Genomic DNA, 24,384 nt, shown 5'->3' with positions numbered 1-24,384 from the left:
TGGCTAAATTAACAAGTCAGGAAACAACAGATGTTGGCTAGGAATGCTCTTACACGCTCCTGGAAGTGATCAAATTAAACCAAAGGTGGTTTAGGCAGGAATGCAATGTATTCTGACATAAGATAAAAGGGTGCATCTGCTGAGGAATTTCTGGAAAGTTTTATTTAAAGAGAAAAGAGGAAAAACACCCTTCTTCACCTTAACCCCCCCTCCCCACGCCTGTGGATGTGGCTTTTTAGAGGTTTTCTGGGAAATGGCAGTGACACCTTGCAGCCATGAGAAGTATGAGGCTAAAATCCCCTGCACTGAGGATGGCAGAAACAATATAATCCTTCATAACATCAGTGAGCATCCAGAACCACCCTATCTCCAGATGTATGGTTTTGTAATACTAAACAATAAATTACTTCTATTTTAAAACTTTCAGGGTATCACTACTTTTAGGTGGGTTTTCTTTTAAGTTGTAGACAGAAGCATCCAAACTTATTTAAATGACAAAATTTTAAGAAGGACTCTGGCAAATTGGGGTACATCCAAATGACAAATAATGCAGTCTTTGGAAACTGTCTTTCAATGAGTAAGAGATTAGGGATGCTAAGCCTAGAAAAGAGACTTGGCAAGAGATATACAGCTTTTGCAATGTGAGTGAGAACTGTAGGACCAACATGTAGTAAAAGGGAGCTATTCTAATTCATGAATAGGGGGGAAAAAAAGACCAATTAGAACTACTTAAAACAGAAAGGTTTATGGGGTAGAATGTTTTCTTATTAGGAATTTCAGCTGTAATTTGGTGACTCCCATTGGAAACTCTGGACTGATATTGGGTGAGAAGCCAACGAGAGGACTCCTAAGTTTCCTTCCAACTCTTCCACAATTTTATTCTTTGACTTAATATTGCCATATTGATTGTACAAGCAGGAAGGAAAAATGAATGTAAAATCATCAGTGTATATTTTTATATTATTTGTGATTCAATTTCTAAAATTCATCACACTATAATGGTCTCTGGGCATATTAATGAAATTACACAAAAAGTGGACCAATACAAAATCAAAGTTAAAGCCTACTCAGCAAAGCATACTTTTACAAGAAATTAAATTCTGAAGGCCAAAAGGTGGGGAGGGGACATATTAAAGGTACATGTAAAAACTGCAATGTATTAACTGTGCCCCACTAAAATTATGGAAAAGGCTTCCATACATGTTCACATTAATTCTCAAATATCTGTACTAATGCAGCAAAAACTTAACACTTTTAGTAAAGATCTACTTGGCTTTGGCATGTTTTTATATTGATTCTGTAATATGGGAATGCCTTAAATTCTGGAAATTTAGAGAAACGGGATATTAAAAAGTTGATTACCTTGGTTATTCCATATCCCTCTCTAGACTTTTAGTCTTTGTTAACTCTAAGGTTTAATGTGAAAAATCTCTTGTTCAACTGCAAGGGATGAAGTAAAAATAACTTCAGTGTGAAGAAAACAGCAAATGATTATCATAGCCGTGCTAATAATGCTAATAAGTATTATGAAGCAAATATACTGAAATTTGGACAGAGTGCTAAGATGCCACATTATTGCTATACCAATGAAATGTCTACAATGGCAGGGAATGTCCTCACTCACTTTACATGTTGAAATTAGAATTTTAATAGTTGTGGGCATATCATTTATTCAAGAACTGAATTTCTGCATGTGTCAATTTTTGCACATTATATTTCAGAATTTCCATATCAATTTTTTTAAAGATTTTATTTATTTATTTGATAGGTAGAGATCTCAAGTAGACAGAGAGAGAGAGGAGGAAGCAGGCTCCCCACCAAGCAGAGAGCCCGATGCGGGGCTCGATCCCAGGACCCTGAGATCATGACCTGAGCCGAAGGCAGAGGCTTTAACCCACTGAGCCACTCACAGGTGCCCCCTGTATCAATTTTTTGCTTTAAGTTTTAATTCAAATGAATTGTTAACCATAAATCTTTTTCAAGTGCTTTATTATTGAGATACTATCCACTGTATTTCCTTACATTGTATTTGTCTACTATGGTTACTTTCAAAATTTCCTGCTCTGATTATACCATGTATCTATTTTAGAAAAATTTTTTCTTTTTTTTTAAGATTTCATCCATTTTATTTGACAGACAGAGATTACAAGTAGGCAGAGAGGCAGGAAGAGAGAGAGAGAGAGAGAGGGAGAGAGAGAGGAGGAAGCAGGCTCCCTGCTGAGCAGAGAGCCCGATTCGGGACTCGATTCCAGGACCCTGAGATCATGACCTGAGCCGAAGGCAGCAGCTTAACCCCCTGAGCCACCCAGGCGCCCCACCATGTATCTATTTTAAATGGAGTGATTTTAAGTGTGAATGATGGACTTTGATCAGACCCCTATAATTTGACTCATATCCTGTAGAGATACTTCTGGTCTCTACTCATTTAAGCTTCCATATACCTATTTTTCATTCTCATTTATACTTTTTTTTTTAATCCATCGGGTTTATTTCCCACTAGCTATTAATTCTGGATCTAATTGACACTCCTTCTTCAGTTACGTTACCACTAAAGAAGGTGAGGGAGACAAGTTCAGAGTCTGGATTGGCAGAGGGTAAGCACGGAGGGGCTCATTCTCATTTATTCTTGATGACACTTGTGAGTCATTATTTTTCTGTTTTATCAGCCAAAACAATTCTGCTGAATGGCTGCAAGATAAAAACTAAATCACCTCGCTATACTCTCATAATCTCCATAATGCACAAGTATTTCTTCACTAAATGAGCAAATATTTTTCATATACACAGTAAAGAATTAAGAAGGAGAAATTTTACTTAACATTGTTTAGTATAATTTGTAAGGAATGAATTGACTTTTGATTGATGGCATAAGCAAATTGAAAATAAAATCTAATTTGTAAGTTTTTATATACTGCCTTTTTGTCTAAATGGTTTCAAACCTTTTAAGACCCAGTTCATTCTTCTTGGTGATTTAGTGATATGTTTTCTTCTAAGGCCAAAAAATTATCACACATGTTTTATTATACAAATAGAAAAAAAGACATTAAGCAGATGTCGTATTTTTCCTAAGTTTCAAAATTTCAGACCTGACAAAACTATAGTGTTAGCAATATATATGCTAAATTTCAGTATTGTAACAGTAACATGAATTCCCGTCCACTATACAGTGATTCATTAGATAGTATCTAATGGTTGATAAAAACTATCATGCTTATATTTTTACTTCCTGTTATCTTAATTTTTGTATTTCTCAAAAGACAGCCAAAAAATTTAAAAATTGTGAATTATAATTTAATGAAGAAATGAGTGTTTTAAAAACATAAATTAGTGCCTTAGTTTCTATATCCTGTGTAATTCCAGCTTTTAGTATTTTACATTTTTTAAAAGATTTTATTTATTTATTTGACACAGAGAGAGAGATTACAAGTCGGCAGAGAAATAGGCAGAGGGGGAGGGGGAAGCAGGCCCCCCGCTGAGCACAGAGTCGGATGCGGGCTTCGATCCCAGGTCCCAGGACCCTGAGATCATGACCTAACCTGAAGTTAGAGACTTAACCCACTGAGCCACCTAAGCACCTAGTATTTTACATTTTCTAAAAGTAAACTTAGGGGGCGCCTGGGTGGCTCAGTGGGTAAAGCCGCTGCCTTGGGCTCGGGTCATGGTCTCAGGGTTCTGGGATCGAGTCCCGCGTGGGGCTCTTTGCTCAGCGGGGAGCATGCTTCCTCCTCTCTCTCTCTCTCTGCCTGCCTCTCTGCCTACTTGTTCTCTCTCTCTCTGTCAAATAAATAAATAAATAAATAATCTTTAAAAAATAAAAATAAAAATAAATAAAAGTAAACTTAGCATAGCTCAAAATTTACTTTCCTGGGATGCCTGGGTGGCTTAGTTGGTTAAGTGTCTGCTTTCGGCTCAGGTCACAATCCCAAGGTCCTGGGGTGGAACAGCATATCAGGCTTCTTGCTCAGCAGAGAGCCTGCTTCTCCCTCTGCCTGCTGCTCTCCCTGCTTTGCTTGCTCAGGCCCTCTTTCTCTCTGACAAATAAATAAATAAAATCTTTTAAAAAATTTACTTTTAGCATCTCTAGGCACAAGCTGAAATGAGATTTTACTTTAAGGAATTAGGCACAACTGATCCTGGGTATTAGTCAATTTGTCAAAATTTAAAACTATTTCAGCCACTACTCTTTTGGCCTTATTTCCATTTTGTTTAGCTGATAGGACTGTCAGATCTTGACAGCCACAACACCATATGTTAACAACCAAAGCCAGATGACATTTTGGCATTGTAGCAGTTTTATGAAGAGATGTGGTAATTTCCTATTTTGTGATGGTTTGAGATAAATCAACTAGAAGTTCAGATATTAAAAATTCTAAAGAAAAAAGTATGGCAAATTTCTCCATTCCCCATCTTTTTTCTTACCCTATGGACTCAAAGAGTCTGACCCTTGAAATAACTACCACCACCTACTTTCCTATGTTCCATCTCCTCTCATTTCAACTGAGAGGTAAAACTTAATACCTAAAAAATATCCTCGATACCTTATCCACTCATTTTATTCTTTCAACGTATTTACTGAGCACCTACTATGTACTAAACATGTATGAAGCATAAGGAATCCAAAATTGAACAGACAACAAAAACACAGTTCCTGTCCTCATGGAGTTTATAATAGTCTAGAGTCTACATTAATCAAATATGTATAATTACAAAGATGTTCAATGCTAAGTAGAGGTGTGTGTTCATGTGATAATATACAACAGTGGGTCTTACTACATGACTGAAATTAAGGAATCCTTCCCTGAGGAAGTGATGAATAAACTAAGATCTGAAATACAAATAAGAATTCAACTCAGCCATGAACAGGGGAAGGTATTTCAGGCCAAAGGGACATGAACAAAGGCTCCTTCAGTAGAAGCAGCAGTTTAATTCTTACTTATTCCATATACTTCAAGTGCAATTAGTAACGGAAACATGGGGTACAATGAGGCTAAGCAGCAGTAATAGCAACTAACCTCTACTGAATGTTTTTTTTTTATTTTTTTTTTAAGATTTTATTTATTTGATGGAGAGAGACACCAGAGAGCACGAGCAGGAGACATGGTAGAGGGAGAGAGGAGGAAGCAGGCTCCCCGCTGAGCAGGGAGCCTGATGTGGGGCTCAATCCCAAGACCCTGGGATCATGACCCAAACAAAGGCAGACAATAAACTGAGTCACCCAGGTGCCCCTATTGAGTGTTTTTAAAATTATGTGCGAGCCACTGTTTTAATATTTTGAGACATTAACTCTTTTAATGCCCAGAATTATACTAAAAAGTAAATACTGGCTCTAACATATAGGTCACATAAATATTTTTGTTTTCCTGTTAAGAGCAAGAAAAAGCCATTACAATGTCTCAAGGGGTGAGATAGGGGTAGGTGGGTTGCCTTCATTAAAACTGCACTTCAAAAGAGAATTTTGCCTGCAGTAGGGTGGATCAGAGGAGGGCCATAGTAGCTGGAGGAAGAAGAGTTAGGAGGCAACTGCAGTAAAGCAGACAAATGGTGCTGATTATAGTTAGGGAGATGGGGAGAAGCAGAAAGATGCAGACACATTTCAGAGGTGACAGGACAGAAAGTATTTAAGAGTAGTTCTAGGTTACTAGTTTGGGAACCAGGGTGATAGTGGTACCATTCACGGAAATAGGAAATGCCTTGATTAGAGTGTAGGTTAAAAATAAACTTGAAGTCAAACTCCTATAGGGACAAATATCAAACAACTACAATAAAAATCCAGAAAGGAGTTTCTGGTTAATATCCCACATGTATTTTTGTGCGATCACACATAGCCATTCCTACATCGCTTAAATTAATATAACACTTCATCACAACTAATGTCACATGGTGGTCTTTTGAAATTCCAGGACAAAATGAGAAAAGAAAAAAATACAAAATACCAAGAAAATGTTTATGATGTACATAAAATTAAAAGGCAAAACATGATTACCATTTCCTTCCCTGATCACTAACATCTCTGCTAGAGATTTAGGGGAAAAAAAAAAAAAAACAAAATATGGCAACTTTTTTCTAATTTATGGTCATTAAATAACTGGTAAGTTTATCATAGGGTTATTCCTATACTTCTCACACTGAAAAAGGTTGGCGATAACATAAACAAAAATTCTCCCATTATAGTTTGAAAAGATATATGCACATCACACACACAATTAAAAATATATTGATCTTTAAAAGAAAAACAGACAAAAGAAAATAAGGGATTCCTCTTTCCACCTCTGGCAAAATCTGTGAATTAATGAGGAAGGGAAAATAAAAGCATATAACTGGGATCTAAATCAAAAGGTCACATTATTGTGAATATTTCAGTCAAATCACTTGTTCATTTTAAGCCTTAGGGTTTTTTTTTTTTTAAACTTCTAATATATGAGTAATACCTACCTCCCAGATTTGTTATGAGAATTACATGAGATGTTTTTCAAAGTGCTTTATGAATTTTAAATCTCTATAAAAATAGTACTCACTATAAATTTAAAAAAATCCAACAAAGCATACAAGAATGCTCAGATCCACGTTAATTATCTCTACTGTTTATGTACTTTTCTTGAGAAGGCCAAGTAAACTGAAAAGGAATAGGTAAAACATTCAGCTTCTGTAAACGCTAAATAATCATACCATAAATTTAAAACTTCTATGGAGCAAAGGGGTCAATCCTGAGAAACTGTCAGTTCTGAAGATATTCATGTCCCATCAATCCTGCTTTTCTATAAGAGGCTGTTTTGTTGAATACTTACCTACAAATCAAAAGCACTCTAAACTATGGATATGAGCTATATGTTTTTAATCCTTAACTAGACCTCTGCTTTAAATCTAAGACTAAGATACAGTTTTAGATTAACATGGTTTAATGTGATTTTTAAAATACTCTGAGGGTAAAAAAAAAAAAAAAAAAAAAAAAGTAATTTAATTTGTTCTTTGCTGTAACCTTAGCTCCCAAAACAGGGTCTGTACTATTAAATAATGAAAATGGATGTTACAGAAGGGGGGGGGGCGGAGGCCAGTATTATTTTCAGTGAAATCTAAATCACCCCAACACTTAATGTAAATGAAAGATGTATTTTCATCTAAGTATTCAGATACAGGGATGGCTGTATAAGTCATGCCTAACAAGCAAAGCACCATAAAGTATCATAATGTTTAAAATTTTCAAGTATCTTAAAAAAAGAGTAGTCTGAGCTGTTTCATGTTATAGCTTGGATATATTTGTTTTAAGAATGTTAATTTTAAAATAGACCCACTTAATTTAATTCTATCAGAAATATATTGTAAATCTTTAAAAATGTCGGTTTCTTAAACACTCATAAACTTATTTCATAATGCATGATTTTCTCTCTTGTGTTGGTTTCAACCTTAACAATCCCTAGAAAATAGAATTCAAAGTTTACCAATTATTCTTATTATAGAAGATAGTATTTATGTCACATACTCTTTTAATCAAAACTAGCTTTATAAATACAGTATGTGCAAACATCTACCTAATGGTACTACAAGAATGGTATGAAATTATTTTATGTATATGAAAAAAAATTCTCTGAAAACATTCCCCTCCTTAAACAGAGAAAAGATAAATAATATAAATAGTACTAATTAAAATTTTTATAGTTACAAATGCTGCCAAATTTAGGATTGTTAAATTACTCTTTTACTTCTAACAATAACTGTTTAAAGGAATGTACAAGTAATATTTTTTAAATCAGTTGGCCATATACTGTAATGTTTTGCTTTTTACAGTTTGTGCTTTTTATTTTTACATTTTATGATCCTTTTAGTTGAAAATTATTATCTTTAACTTATACAGTTCATTCATCATTTTAAATGATTTCTTTTTCACACTCTCAAGTTACTTTGTAAGATCAGTAGGGTGATGATTTTCAAATTTTTGAACCCAGTCAATATAATTTATTAACTTGATTGGACTTTTCCACAGTAATTAAATAATTATAGATTTAAGTACATAATTCTAATAACATTTAAAATGTAAGCCTCCTTTTAAATTACATTAGCCCTAAAAGCATTTGAATCTTTGTAAATAATAGTAAATTATTAACAAATAGTGATAAATAAAATCAGCAATCTGTGAGAACACAACAGATTTCCATTTTTTTTTTAAAAAGTGCCTATAATATGATATCAAAATTAGGAAATGACATCTTTCCATTAGGCATGTGATTATTTTACAGTATTTGTTGACTTCCCTCTATCACACCAGTTTAAAAGAGTTTGATTAAACCCAAAACACAAACCGAAGATTGTAATGCCGTACCTAATACCTTCCAAACTGGCTTTGGAACAGTCTACTACTTCATCACATTGTATTTTATTTTATTGTCTTTTCATGAAAAGGAAAGTCTTTCATTAACTGGTAACATAACATTATAAATATAACCTCCCTACTCCACAGCTCTAATTTGAATTTTTGACTGCCACTCCTGCTATTCAACTGTCATCTTCTTTATATGATGAAGAAGAGCATCTTTTTCCAAGTGAGCCTCTGCAAGAGCCATTTTAGCTTTGGCCAATTCCTGTTTAAGAGATTCATTCTCTTCCATGAGCTGAAATGATAAATTTGGAAAATAAGAGAATTTAATCATTTTAAGAAAATACAGACTATTCACATAGCATCTAAAGGTGTGACACATGGGGTAGTAAAAATACCCAATGCTGGAGAGAGTGACTTAAGCTGATATTGCTTGGAGAAGCACTTTAAAATGTTCATAAGTTTTGACTCAGCAATTTAAAACAAGAATTCACTCCTAATTTCCAAATCTATTGGTGCTTTTGTTTAATTTCAATTTCTCTAGACATCTCTGTGGTTTACACACCACTCATCTTGCTCTTCCTTCCTAAGCCTCTCTCTTTTGACTTTCACGCCTCAGCTGTTTCATGTTTATCTCTTTCCACCTACAGACATTTCTTCTCTTCCTCTGCTGTTTATGAACCCTTAAATTTTACTACACCGTTAGATTCCATAACTGGTCATCTTATCACTTGAGTCACTCTCTTAGATGATCTCATCTACTCCTATGGCTTTATCACATAACTTGATCCAGCACAAACCTCTGTCTTGAGCTACAGAGCCATATTCTGAATATCTCTGACCTATATTATGAATATTCTCTTTAAATATTTTCATCTAGATGGCCAAAAGATCAAGATTAAGACAGCTCAGGGGTGCCTGGGTAGCTCAGTCGTTAAGTGTTTGCCTTCGGCTCATGTCATGATCCCAGGGTCCTGGGATTGAGCCCCACATTAGGCTCCCTGCTTGGCAGGAAGCCTGCTTTTCCCTCTCCTACTCCTCTGCTTGGGTTTCCTTTCTTGCTGTGTTTCTCACTGTCAAATAAATAAAAGAAATCTTTAAAAAAAAAGAAAAGACTCAGTTCAAGTATATTATCCTCTTGGAACTATTCCCTAAACCCTAACCATGAAGATTTAATGATAAAAATAAGAACTTTCTCCCCCCCCCCCAAATACATTTATACAAATATATTAATACATATACATTTAACTTCAAAGAGTTCTCAGACTTCTTTTATTTCTTTTTAAAAGATTTTATTTATTCAACAGACCGTGATAGATCAGAAGTAGGTAGAGAGGCAGAGAGAGAGGGGGAAGCAGGCTCCCTGCTAAGCAGAGAGGCCGATGCGGGGCTCGATCCCAGGGCCCTGAGATCATGACCTGAGCTGAAGGAGGAGGCTTAATCCATTGAGCCACCAAGGCGCCCCTCTCAAACTTCTTTTAGTCCCAGCCTAAGAATTCCTGCCTTATAGACCAAGTTGGGTATTTCCCTATATTTCTCCAGTCTCCAGCAAAACACTTGATATGGTATGTTATGACCTCAAATTACACACCCCCAACTTTCCTACTAGACTTTTGAGTTTCATGATAGGGATGATACATTGTTCAATTTTACATTCTTAGCTCAAAGTTGACATCCAAAAAATCCTGGTGAACAGATGAATGAACTCATTCTTTGGTTCTACCATAAAGAATTAAAATTCTACTAGATATTGCAATAACAAGAAGAACAGCTCAAATGTTAAAATATTAACAAATATTAAGAGGAAGGATAAGAAATGACAGTATATTCACAACCATGTTACTCTGCCATTAACAATAAATATGAAGCATACATAGCAATATGGAAAAATATTTGTTAAACCATGTTAACAAAATATAGTGTATTACTAGAATAATAATTGTTTTGAAAGATTATGGAAAAGAGCCTGAGAGGAAAAACTTTTAAAAATATATTGATAGTACTGCAGAAAGTTAGACTGTATTAAAGTTGTTTAAAAATATTTTCCAATTCTGAAATATTACAATACTTATGCAAAGTTAACAAAGTTAACAATTAAGACGAAAAAATAAATATCCTCCAGGAATCTTTTCCAGATTCCAAGAACTAGTACTCTCCTAGACTACAACCTCCATGAAGACGGAATATCCCAGTCTCACTCGACACTATTTCTATAGCATCCAACACAGTGCCTAGGGAAACACTCATAAACAAGCACTCAAGAAACATTATTCAAATAAGCAAATAAATAATGGTTTAACTTTTTCGTATCTAATATTTTAATTGCCCAAACTGAATGAGAATAAATTAATTTTCCCATTACCTGTTCCCTAGTAAAGTCAAAGCAGCATTCAGGAAAGTTAACTGACTGAGAAGGCCAAGGAACCTCTGGACTCGTCTGAGTGGCTTGAGTGACACTGTGTTGTTTCTTCAGATCATACTTTTCACTGGTAAGCAGCAGTGAGTCACTTTTGACTTTTTTTTTCAAATCATTTCCAGTGCTAAGCATCTGAGAATCTGATCAAACAAACAAAATGCTCAAATAACATTGTAAAATATATGATAAATACTAAGTTCTATTGTTAAAAAATACTTTAAAAAATATATCTCTATTAGTATGAAGACATTATTATTAAACAGAAAAGCAATAAAGTCAATAAACAAAAAATCTTGTTTACTGAAAAGATAAACAAAGTCAACCAAAGTTTAAACTGACAAAAAAAAAAAAAAAAAAGAAATTACCAGAATCAGAAATTAAAAAGGTCACATTACTATCAATCTTACAGAAATAAAAATGACTTAAAGAAATACTATGAACAATTGTATGCCAATAAATTAGATAACTTACATGAAACAGAATAACTACCAAACTACTAAAATGGACTCAAAAAGAAATGGACAATGCAAATACACATATAGCAAATAAAGAGGTTGAAATAAGAATTTAAAAAACTACCACAGAGAAAAATCCAGGCCCAGGGGGCTTCAATGGTGAATTATATCAAAGGTTTAAATAACAATTAATTACAAATCTTTACAAACTTTTCTAAAAATTGAGAAGCATTTCTGAATTCATTATGTGAAGCCAGACAAATCACAAGAAAACTAAAATCAATATCCTTAGAAATATGAACATAAAAATCCTCAACAAAATATTAGCAAACTGAACCCAGCAATGTATATAAAAAATTAGATACCATGGTCAAGGGAAATTTATCCCAGGAATATAAGAGTAATTTAATATCCAAAAGTCAATTAATGTAACACATCACATCAATACAATAAAACAAGAGCCACATGATCATCCCAATAGATGCAAAAAAATATTTAATAAAATCAACACTTTCCCATGAAAAAAACACTCTGCAGACAAGGAACAGAAGGAAACTTCCTCAACTTGATACAGAGCATCTACAAAAAACCCACAGTTAATACCATACTTAATGGTAAGAAACTGAATGTTTTCCCACTAAGATCAGGAATAAGACAAAGATATTTGTTCTCAACATTTTTACTCAACCTTGTCCCAGAGTTTCTAGCCATTGCAATTAGGCGAACAAAGTAAAAGGAATCCTGATTAGAAAAGATAAAATGAAACTATCTTTATTCCCAGATGACATGATCTTGTATATAGAAAAAAAAAAAAAAAAAAACTAAAGAGTCCACTAAAAAACTCTTAGAACTAACAAATGATTTCAGACTTCCTGGCAAGATACAAGGTCAATATACAAAAATTAACTGTTAATTCTAAATACTTGCAATAAACAATCAAAACTGAAATGAAGAAACAATTTATTTAAAATGTCATCAAAAGGAATAAAAAACTTAAAAATAAATTTAACAAAAGAAAGTATAAAATTTATGCTCAGAAAACAAAAAGTTTTCAGTAATCTCTTCGATATCAGCCATAGCAATGTTTTTCTAGATAAGTCTTCTGAGGCAAGGGTAACAAAAGCAAAAATAAACTATTGGGACTACATCAAAATAAAAAGTTTCTGCACAGCAAAGGAAACAATCAACAAAACTAAAAGGCATCCTAGGGAATGGGGAAAGATTTATTTATTTACTTATTATTTATTTATTTGAGAGAGAGAGCAAGCAAGTGTATGAGCAGGGGAGGGAGGGCAGTGGGGGCAAAGGGAGAGGGAGAGAGAATCTCAAGCAGACTCTGCACTAAGCATGGAGCCAGAGGTGGGCTCGATCTCACCACTCTGAGATCATGACCTGAGCTGAAACCAAAAGTAGGACACCTAACCAACTGTGCCACTCAGGTACCCTTAGGAGAAGATATTTGCAAATGACATTGCCAATAAAGGGTTAGTATCCAAAATATATAGAGAAGTGATACAACCCAACACTCAAAATCCAAATACTCCAATGAAAAGATGGCAGAAGAAATGAACTGAACAGACATTTCTTCAAAGAAGACATTCAGATGGCCAAGAGACACATGAAAAGATGCCCAACGTCACTCACCAATATCATGGAAATGCAAACCAAAACTATAATGAGATATCACCTCATACCTGTCAGAATGGCTAAAATCAAACACACAAGAAACAGTAAGTGTTGAGGATGTAGAAAAAAGAAACACTGTACACTGATGGAGATAATGCGAACTGGTGAAGCCAATGTGGAAAATGGTATGGAAGTTTCTCAAAAAGTTAAAAATAGAACTAGCCTTTGACCCAGTAATCACAGTACTGGGTATCTACCCCCCCAAAATAGAAAAACACTAATTCAAAGGGATACATGCACTATTACTAAGTTTATTGAAACATTATTTACAACAGCCAAACTATGGAAGCAGCCCTAATGTCCATGGATAGATGAATGGATAAAGAAGATGTGGTCTATACTAGAATGGAATATTATTAGCAGTAAAAAAGAATGAAATCTTGCCATTTGCAATGACATGGCTAGAGCTAGACAGTATAATGCTCAACAAAATAAGTCACTCAAAGACAAATGCCGGGCGCCTGGGTGGCTCAGTGGGTTAAGCCGCTGCCTTCGGCTCAGGTCATGATCTCAGGGTCCTCGGATCAAGTCCCACATCGGGCTCTCTGCTCAGCAGGGAGCCTGCTTCCCTCTCTCTCTCTCTGCCTGCCTCTCCATCTACTTGTGATTTCTCTCTGTCGAATAAATAAATAAAATCTTAAAAAAAAAAAAAGACAAATGCCATGCAATCTCACACATATGTGGAATTTAAGAAACAAAACAAATGAGTAAAGAAAAAAAGAGAGACTGACAAAACCAAGAAACAAACTCTTGAGTGTACAGAACAAACTGATGGTTACCACAGGAGAGGTGGGTGGGGGGATGGGGTGAAATAGGTGATGGGGCTTCAAGAATACACTTATCATAATAAAAAAATAAACAAACCCAAAACTATTATGATAAACACTTCATACCCACAAATGTCTATAATCAAAAAGTCATTTAATAATGACTGTTGGCAAACAGGTGAAGTTGGCACCCTCTAACACTGGTAAATATGCAGAATGATGCCGCCACTTTGGAGAACAGTCTAGCAATTCCTCAGATGATTAAAAATTTACCATATGTCCCAATAATTCTATTCTTAGATATATACCCAAGAGAAATAAACTTATACAAACATTTATAGCAGTATAATTCATAATAACCAAAAAGCAAAAATGACTCAAATGTCCATTAAGCAATGGCTGGATAAACAAAATGCAGTGTGCTCCATATAACAAATATTATATTATTTGGCCATACAAAGGAATGAAATACTAATATACACAACAACACTAATGAATTTAGAAAATATCAAGAAAAAGAAGTCACAAAAGACAATAATATTGTGTGATTTCACTTTTATGAAGTATCCAGGATGGGCAAATCTATTGAGATGAAAAGTAAAGTAGTGGTTGCCTACAGCAGAAGAAGGATTAGGGAGAGACTGCTGGTAGGGATGGTGTTTTTTTTAGGGTGAAGAAAATGTTCTAAAACTGTGGTGATGATTGTACCATTTGTGAGCATAGTAAATACCACTGAGTTATGTATTTTAATTGGATGAATGGTATGGTATGTGAATTATATCTCAAAAATGTTTTTATTAAAAAATAATTATAGGGGGCGCCTGGGTGGCTCAGTGGGTTAAGCCTCTACCTTCGGCTCAGGTCATGATCCCAGGGGCCTGGGATCGAGTCCCACATAGGGCTCTCTGCTCAGCAGGGAGCCTGCTTCTCCTCATCTCTCTCTCTGTCTCTCTGCCTATTTGTGATCTCTCTCTCTGTCAAATAAATAAATAAAATCTTAAAAAAAAATAATTATAAAACACAAAGCAGTGAGTATCTTCACACATCAACATATTTTCTTACTTTTTGGATTACACATAGAGCACTTTGGTTGCCAGGGAAATAGAAGCCCAACTCAAAAAACTTGCTTTTAAAAAAGAAAATGCACCTAAAACTAATGTAACATTATGTGCCAACTCTGCTTCAATTGGAAAAAAAAAAAGTTTTAAATAAAAAAGGAAGAATATTTGACTTGAATAGGGAGTCTAAGTGATGGTGCATTCAGTCATGGCTGGATTCTGGGGTTCATAAAATGTCTTCAGGACTGTCATTTTAGGAACCTATTTCTCAAGTCCATGTTTCCTTTCCTTTGTGTTGGACCAGTTACATGATGGCAAAGGTGGTTACCGGTGACCCCAAATAAGTAAGCTCTACAGCTTGTGACCCTTTCTCTCTCTCTGTCCTTATCAATTCATCAAAAAGACTCAACACTTGGGTCACAGTCAACACATGTCACTATGTCCCAAAGGCTGAAGTCTTTTGATTGGTCAAGCTATACCTTATTCCCACTTTTGTGATAGGGTCACATGATTATCAGTCCACCAAAATAACATAAAATCAGCAAACGGCCGTTTGCCAAATCAAATTATATTAAGTGGACTGAAGAGTAGTATCTGCTTAACATAGTATTCTCCTTAAAAAGATTCCAAGTGGATAAAGTAAAAAACAAACATTTTTTAAAGCTTTAAATTTTTAAAGCTTTAAATTTTACTGCCAAATTACCCTCCATGAAGATTCTCTCAATTCTACCCCTATTCTGTATATATAAAGATAGACAGAATCCATTATATAGATAATATATATATATAGATAATGGAATAGTTCTATCTACATGGTTAAGTGCCATCAAGTTCAGTTTTGGTCTGTTCTTGGCTTCATTTTACAGTGGTCTCAAATCAGAAACTATTTTTTATAATATTGTCTTGGATCAATTATGTTTTTAGTAGTATAAGTAGAAAGAAACTACAAAAATTGTTGTACTGGTTCAGACTAGCATACCTTCAGCTTGGTATTGACTATAAGAGAAACCTAAACACTATGCCATGGGAAAGCCAAGTTCTCCAGTCTTTCAACCATAAAAAACTAGTAATTTAGTCATTTATAACGTACTTTCATTCTCAAACTTTTAAAGGAACAAAACTTCTTTTAAATGAAATCTGACCTGGAATGCTAATATAAACTAAAGATAAGAGTTGAGTTACATTAACTATAGTTAGGATAGTAGAGGACCCAGGACTTAATTCTATTTAGCTTACATCCCACTACTCATCGGATACTAATAATAATGAAAAAAACACTAAGTAATTCTGAAATCCATTTATTTCAATCATTGTGAGATGGAATGAGGAGAGAACTGGGTAGGAGAGGGACAGAAGGGAAGAGGAAGACATATGCGGAGAGGGGAAAAAAGGAACGAGATAGAGGAGGCGGAAGAGAGATGGAGAGCGGAGAAGGCAGGGGAGGGAGGATGGGAAGAAAGAGGGATGTATGGGGTGAGGGGAAAGAAAGAGGGAAGGTACTTAGGGAGGAGGAGACAGGAAGAGAAAAGGAAGAGAAAAAAAGGAAGGAAATGGGAAAGAAGGGGCAGCAGGAAGAATGTAAAGAGGAGGACTGGAGAGAGAGGGGAAGACAGAAAAACTGTGACTGAAGCGGGTGACTGGAGTCTATTACAGTAGAAAGGCCTATTTCCTTTTATTTGCTTTAAAAGCGTTTCTTCCAAGTTTTTAGGACAAATTTTCATGAACAAATCTATGCCATTCATAGATGAAATGTGCAGTATCTTACAGTAACCTACTTATCCCCCAGCACAGGCTCCTTCAACTTGAAGAAGTTACCTCACACGTCTAAACTTAAATTTCTTCATTTGCAAAGCAGAGGTGGTAAGAATACTTGCCTCAATTATCTCAAAGGGTCTGTAAGAATGAAATTAGTTAATACTTAATGTAAAAGAACGTTATAAATTGGCAGGCATTATTCAAATATTAATCATTAATAATACCACAGTAGGTATTGATAAATATTTGACTTTTAAATATATACTTTACTAGTTATTTGTTTATTCCAATAGAAGATTTCTATTCATTTTTCTTCTCTGGTCATACAGACTCTTCAGAGTTTAGGTTTTACACAGTTCACCAGGTTTCATAACCTTCCCAGTTAGGAACCATTACAGCAATAATTCTAGGAAAGTGAATGGCAGAGTTTCTTATCACAGACCTTTAAATGTACAGCACCACTCCCCTACAGCATTCTGATAAAATCTAATAGTCCCTTCCTCACAATCCTTTTGGTTGAGAACCAGTGCCATAATAGCTATTGCTCCCGATGGGAGTATGCCAAGCCCCACCTGTACTGGGTTGGAAAAATGCTATGAGCCAGTATACTACTATTAAAAGTAATTAATAATACCATATACACATGGCATGGTATATACACATACATCACATACATATATACACTCACCAACAAACATTTCCTTTTTCTCTTATTAGTAGTCTTATTTATATCTAATTAGTCATATTTCACTGGAACAAGAAATAAACTGTAGTTTAGTGTTGCAATTTTTTGAAAAATTATAAGTCTCTCTAATTTAAAGTGGTTATTTAAAAACTGCTAATTGTATTTAAGAATGTCCCAAGACCGTGTGAAGTACTATGATAAGCAGCAAAATAGGTAGGAAAGCACCTCTTCCTTTATGTTTAGACCTTATTTAATCACATTAGAGCAGCTGCTAGTATACCTCAGAATAAACTCAAAGAACAGGAAGAAATGAAGAACAGTATCAGGTAAGCTGCCATTATGTTATCACAGCAACAAACACCTACAACTAATTTTGAAATAGCGACCAATAAGATTATTTTCAATTCTCTTCCTTGCTAAATACATCTGCTTCAGGGGAGGAAAAAACCCAGCATAGCTTACCATTTCTTAAAGAGCTGTTTGAGAAAGTCAGGCCATTCAAATCATCCCCCAATGCCCTTATAACTTCTAAGCAGCACATAAAATTGTTAATAGTGATTTATTATGTCTGGTGTATTAGTTTAAGTCATATTTATAATACATTACCATACTAGCTATATGGGTGATATACTAGGCTGTGTTACATTATATACTTCATGCACTGAAGACTAATGCAATTAATATCCACATCATAAGAAAAATAACACAACATCAGTCATCAAACATTAACAATCTGCTTCATGACAATGCTTTTAGGAACACATTAAAATAAAATATGAGACACTCTATATAAAAACAAAGCATATCTGTTTAGGTTTAAAATATGCTCTTTCCAGTGCCAATGGAAAAAAACTTTAAAATAAATTATCTTGGATTTTGTACAATGCTAATATCCTCAGTAACACAACATACTTTTCCATCATCCCAATAAGTTTCTGAAATGTATATCTCCAATAATTTACATGTATGAGAGCTGCTGTTTAAATTCATATAGTACTCTGAGTCTTGATATTTTGATGCCTGAGTTCTCACACTTTGAGTTTATATTTTTTAAAAATCTAGGATATGCCTTTTCTTCTAACATGTCATCACTACCTAAACTGCTTTGCTGAAAAGACCCAAATAAGCGTCAATTTAAAGACATAAGAAAAAAATATTCATAAAATATAATACATTTAATGAAGATCAGCTTCTAGTTTTCCAAAATGTAGAAATAAGGTAAATATATGTGAGACATGACATAATGAAAAAATAAAAAGATATTATCTTGCCTTCATTAGGGTAGACTAATAATTCAGATGTGATTTTTTTTGAAACTCACTTTTTTTTAAAATACTTTTTTATAAACATATAATGTATCATTAGCCCTAGGGGTACAAGTCTGTGAATCGCTAGGTTTACACACTTCACAGCACTCACCATAGCACATACCCGCCCCAAAGTCCATAACCCAACCACCGTCTCCCAACACCCACCCCCGCCCCCGGCAACCTTCAGTTTGTTTTGTGAGATTAAGAGTTTCTTATGGTTTGTCTTCCTTCCGATCCCATCTTGTTTCGTTTACTCTTTTCCTACCCCCCAAACCCCCCACGTTGCATCTCCACTTCCTTATATCAGGGAGATCATATGATAGTTGTCTTTCCCCAATTGACTTATTTCACTAAGCGTAATACCCTCTGGTTCCATCCACATTGTCACAAATGGCAAGATTTCATTTCTTTTGATGGCTGCATAGTATTCCATTGCATAGATATACACCACATCTTCTTTACCCATTAATCTGTTGATGGACTTCTAGGTTCTTTCCATAGTTTGGCTATTGTGGACATTCCTGCTATAAACATTCGGGTGCACGTGGCCCTTCGGATCACTACATTTGTATCTTTAGGGTAAATACACAGTAGTGCAATTGCTGGGTCGTAGGGTAGCTCTATTTTCAAATTTTTGAGGAACCTCCATGCTGTTTTCCAGCATGGTTGCACCAGCTTGCATTCCCACCAACAGTGGAGGAGGGTTCCCCTTTCTCTGCATCCTCGCCAGCATCTGTCATTTCCTGACTTGTTAATTTCAGGCATTCTGACTAGTGTGAGGTGGTATCTCACTGTGGTTTTGATTTGTATTTCCCTAATGCCGAGTGAACACACAACTTTTTAGAAGACAAATGCAAACAGAATTTCCATACCGAAATGATCTTCATGCAAATATATATCTTTGCCTGATCAGTGATTTGCTTTTGTCTTTAACTAATGCATTAAAATACAGTATGCAATTGGCAAAATATATACCTAACTGTAAAACATAGATAAGAAATGAAGGGGAAAACACTCAAAGAGGAGAAATTTCAAAGCACCTTGATTTCTTCTGTTTAATTGAAAAAAAAATCTTTTTTAAGTGAACTCTACATCCAACATGGAGCTTGAACTCACAACCCCAAGATCAAAAGTCACATAAAACACCTAGATCTTTAAATCAGATTTTATTCATCAAATTGATACTTAATTCTATTTCTCCAATATGTGTATGCAAGTGCATTTTTCCAGGTATTATAAACCTCTTATATACAACATTATTGTGTTTGTTTTCTTTAGCAAACTGTAATTATTTGGTAAGTTAGGTTCTGCATTTAAGGATGGCAGAAATACCAAGAATCAATCTTGAGTAACAGAATTTTAGAGTGGGGAAGTCTTAGAAATAATCTAATCTTACTCCATTGCCAATAATTCCCCAAGAACCACTTCAAAGATGTCTTAAAATCTATCAATTTATCATTATTTAATATAATATTAAAATCAATATTTTATTTTCTGCTGCTCTTTCGTGTTAATGACAAACCCAATTTCATTCAAAGGAGAGAAATGGTCTGCACGTTGTTATATTTCCTTGAGATTCAATAAACAGAAGTTTCATAGGCATTTAATTAAAGTTACCTGTTTTTGAACCCAAATACATACTCACATAGACACATACACATATACATGTATAAACACATATATACATAAAATTAGAGCTGTTAAACATGTTATTCAAATTCCCCGTAACTGATTTTTATGTACTTATTTCTTAAATATTTTTAAATGTACTCTGAAGAATGTTAAATTTTCTCAATAAAATTATAGTTTAAGATAGGATTCCAAACAGGTTTGCTCTATATTTTTCAATTATGTTGTTAGATGGATCAAGGTTTATGAATGGTGTGTATTTTCGGAGATCTTTTATCAATATGAAATCTTTCTTTGGGGCCAACACCTTTAAGAGGCACTTCACCAAAGAAAATATACAGATGGCAAATAAGAATATGAAAAGATGCTCTACATCATATACCATCAGGGAAATGCAAATTAAAACAACTTACCACTAAACAATGATTTAGAATGGCCAAAATCCAGAACACACAACAAATGCTAGAGAGGATGTAGAGCAATAAGAACTCTCATTCACTGCTGGTGTGAATATGAAATGGTACAGCCACTTTCTTACAAAACTAAACATACTCTTATAAGACCCAGCAATCACATTCCTTGATATTTACACAAGGGAGCTGAAAACGTCCACAAAAAAACCTGCACATGGATGTGTATAGTAGTTTTATTTACAACTACCTAAAACTGGAAGAAACCTCGATGTTCCTGCATAGGTGAATGGATAAATAAACACATACAATTACTCAGCTCTAAAAAGAAAACAGCTATTAAGCCTTGAAAAAAAAATGGAGGAATCTTTAATGTATATTACTAAATGAAAAAAGCCAATCTAGAAAGGCTACATAACAGATGATTCCAAGTATATGACATTCTGGAAAAAGTAAAACTACAGAGACAGTAATAACACTGGGGCTGGGGTGGGGAGGGAGGATAAACACGCAGAGTACAGAGGATTTTCAGGGCAATGAAACTATTCTGTACATTACTGTACTGGTGGATATAGATCACTATAAGTTTATCCAAACTTACAAACAATGTATAACACCAAGAATGTCTGTAATGTAAACTATGGACTTTGAGTGATGATGTGTCAATCAATCATAACACAAGTAACTCAGGTGGGAGGCTATGCATCTGTGGGGGCAGCAGGTATACGGGAAATCTCTATACTGTCCACTCAGTTTTGCTATAAACATAAAAATGCTCTAAAAAGTAAACTCTAAAAAACACCTCTCTGTCCCATTCTCTACTTTTAGTTTTAACTTTAATGTTATCTAATACTCACTTCCTTTTTCCTAGCCTTTGGTATATATTTTTTTCCACCACCTATTTTCAGTGCTTTTGTCATTTTATTTAGAAGGACTATCTTCTTGCCACACATACCTGGAATTTTTTCTCCTAACACTATCTTAGTGCTTCTGTATTTTTTTAAAAAAATATTTTATTTATTTATTTGACAGAGAGCGATCACAAATAGGCAGAGAGGCAGGCAGAGAGAGAGAGAGGAGGAAGCAGGCTCTCCATGAGCAGAGAGCCCGATGTGGGACTCGATCCCAGGACCCTGAGATCATGACCTGAGCCGAAGGCAGAGGCTCAACCCACTGAGCCACCCAGGTGCCCCGTGCCTCTGTATTTTAACAAAGGAATTTAAACCATTCAAATTTACTACACTGACTTCATTGCTATATTCTAATTTAATGTTTTCTACTTACCATGCTTCCTTTTTATTCCATTTTTAATTTTCTGCCTTTTGTTAGATATATTTTTTTAAGACTTATTTATTTGAGAGAGATAGAGTAAGTGAGAGAGAGCATAAGAAGGGGGAAGGGCAGAAGAAGAGGGAAAACCCCCCACCTCTGAGCAGGGAGCCTAACATGGGGATCGATCCCAGGACCCTGGGATAATGACCTGAGCTGAAGGCAGACGCTCAACCAACTGAGCCACGCCAAACACCCTATGCCTTTTGTTTAGATTAACTGGGTATTTTCACCTAGGTTTTTCCCCAGTCATAACGGCTTAAAGATTATTCATTATTTTTGGTCATCTAAGGTTATATATACATTATCAGCACATATTACTTAAACACCCATTGTTCTATCAAAGTCTAGTGCGACTTCCCCTTTAGAAGGAAAAAGAACTTAAAAAAAAAAAAGCACAATTTTATTTCCCTGTTTCTTTTCCTTTTCCCCTCATTGCAACCTCTCATACACAGGTCATTTAGAATTTTGGTTACAAAATACCGATTTTCCTTATATATGAACAAATATTCAGACAATTCCAAGTTTTACTAGTTTCTTTACTTATTGCTGTTCCTTATTAATTTTTCATTTTATTTATTTATTTTTAAGATTTTATTTATTTGACAGAGAGAGATCACAAGTAGGTAGAAAGGCAGGCAGAGAGAGAGAGAGAGAGAGAGAGAGAGGAAAGCAGGCCCCCTGCTGAGCAGAGTCTGATGCAGGACTCAATCCCAGGACCCTGAGATCATGACCTGAGCCAGAGGCACAGGCTTAACCTACTGAGCCACCCAGGCGCCCTAATTTTTCATTTTAACTAAACAATTCCTTCTATTAAAAAAAAAAAAATTTGTCCTTGGGCAACGGGGTGGCTCAGATGGTTAAGCATCTGCCTTCGGCTTGGGTCATGATCCTGGGGTTCTGGGATTGAGCCTCAGGGAGCCTGCTTCTCTCTCTGCCTCTGCCTCTCTCTGTCTCTCATGAATAAATCTTTAAAAATAAAAAATAAAAAAAACTTGTCCTTATTTTTGCCTTTAAAATAAAAATTAAAGTTCATATTATTTTCCCATAGAACTCTGAATATATTACTTAACTGTCTGTTAGCATCCAATGTTACCAATGGAGAGTCTGATTGAAATAAATCTGATTTCATCCTTTTTCTTTTTCTCTCTAAAAAATCTTAAGATTTTTCTCTTTAACCTCATCATTATGAAATGTCACCAATATGCCTAAGTAAAAGCTGTTTTTCATTCACTTTGCTCTGCACTTAGTTGGCTCTATAAATTTGGAGGCTTTCTTCCTTCAAATTTGGGATATTTCATTACTTCTTTGATGATGTTTTCTATTTCTTTTTATCCTGTTCTCTCTTTCTGGAACTCCTGATTAATGCTAAAATTTCTGGCTCTATCTTTAGTGTGTGTGTGTGTGTGTGTGTGTGTGTCCTCTTGAACATCACAGGTCAAAAAAAGTTATGTTCAGGACACCTGGTTGGCTCAACTGGTTAAGTGTCTGTCTTCCGCTGAGGTCATGGTCCCAGGATCCTGGCATCAAGTCCTGCATAGGGCTCTTTGCTCAGCAGGGAGCCTCCTTCTCCCTCTGCCTGCTGCTCCCTCTGTTTGTGCTCACATACACTCTCTCTCTCTCTCCCCCTGATGAATGAAAGAATGAATGAATGAATGAATGAATATATAAATAAATAAGCACATCCTTAAGGGAAAAAGAAAAAGCTATGTTTCTCCTACTAAATGCCCTCCCACCCTAACCATACACCTCAGTATCTTTACAGATTCCTTTCCCCTAGACTTCTTTGTTCCCCTGGCACACTGAACAGTGTTTTGCTAGAACTACAGACTCTGGAGACCCTTTGCCTCTCTACTTTCCTTTCACTCTTTCCCTATTCTTTGTCTTTCTTAATGGTTACCTCAGTGTTTTTACCATACTTTTAAAGCTTGGTTTTGCTCCCCCCTTTTTTAGAATATATTTTGTTCAGTCTTCTATATCGGTGCTATCCAAACAGCAACCATTTGATAACATGTGACTATTAAAATTTAAATTGAGGGCGCCTGGGTGGCTCAGTGGGTTAAAGCCTCTGCCTCTGGCTCAGGTCATGATCCCAGGGTCCTGGGATTGAGCCCCGCATCAGGCTCTCTGCTCAGAGGGAAGCCTGCTTTCTCCTCTCTCTCCCTCTGCCTGCCTCTCTGCCTACTTGCAATCTCTGTCTGTCAAATAAGTAAGTAAGTAAATAAATAAATAAATAAATAAATAAATAAATCTTAAAAAAAAAAAAGATTTAAATTGAATAAATATTAAATAAAATTCAAACCTAGTTCCTTGGTGGTACTGGACACATTTCAAGTGCTCAAAGCCACTTCATTACAGATTATAGAACATTTCCATGAGCATGAAGTTAGCCCAGTCATTAAACAAGTATGTTTTTTTAAGATCTACTAAGACAGTATTTTAGCAGATAGGGATAGCAATGTACCAAATGAATTCCTGCTCTCATATAACTTACATTCCACTCAATAAATAAGAAAGAATATAGTATATCAAAGGTTCTAAGCATTCACTGAGAATAATAAAGCAGGGTTAGGAAG

At 35.1% G+C, this 24,384-nt stretch overlaps 1 protein-coding gene across 4 annotated transcripts in view; it reads right to left on the bottom strand.

The window, feature by feature from the left end:
* Window positions 1-5,780: 5,780 nt before the first annotated feature.
* The window catches only part of BLTP3B (bridge-like lipid transfer protein family member 3B), a 106,649-nt gene continuing 88,045 nt past the window's right edge, over window positions 5,781-24,384 (bottom strand). For all 4 annotated transcript variants that reach the window (XR_014313902.1, XR_014313903.1, XM_082739177.1 and 1 more), the window contains 2 exons: window positions 10,671-10,864; window positions 5,781-8,603 (listed from right to left, as the gene is read on the bottom strand). Coding sequence is in view for 2 of the 4 variants with exons in the window: in XM_082739177.1 (XP_082595303.1) it covers window positions 8,484-8,603; window positions 10,671-10,864 (314 nt within the window). In the remaining 2 variants the exon portion in view is untranslated. The remainder of the gene's footprint in view (window positions 8,604-10,670; window positions 10,865-24,384) is intronic.

This window comes from Mustela nivalis (genome assembly GCF_964662115.1).
Source record: "Mustela nivalis genome assembly, chromosome: 7".
NCBI lineage: Eukaryota > Metazoa > Chordata > Mammalia > Carnivora > Mustelidae > Mustela > Mustela nivalis.
This window is presented reverse-complemented; position numbering and strand designations above follow the sequence as displayed.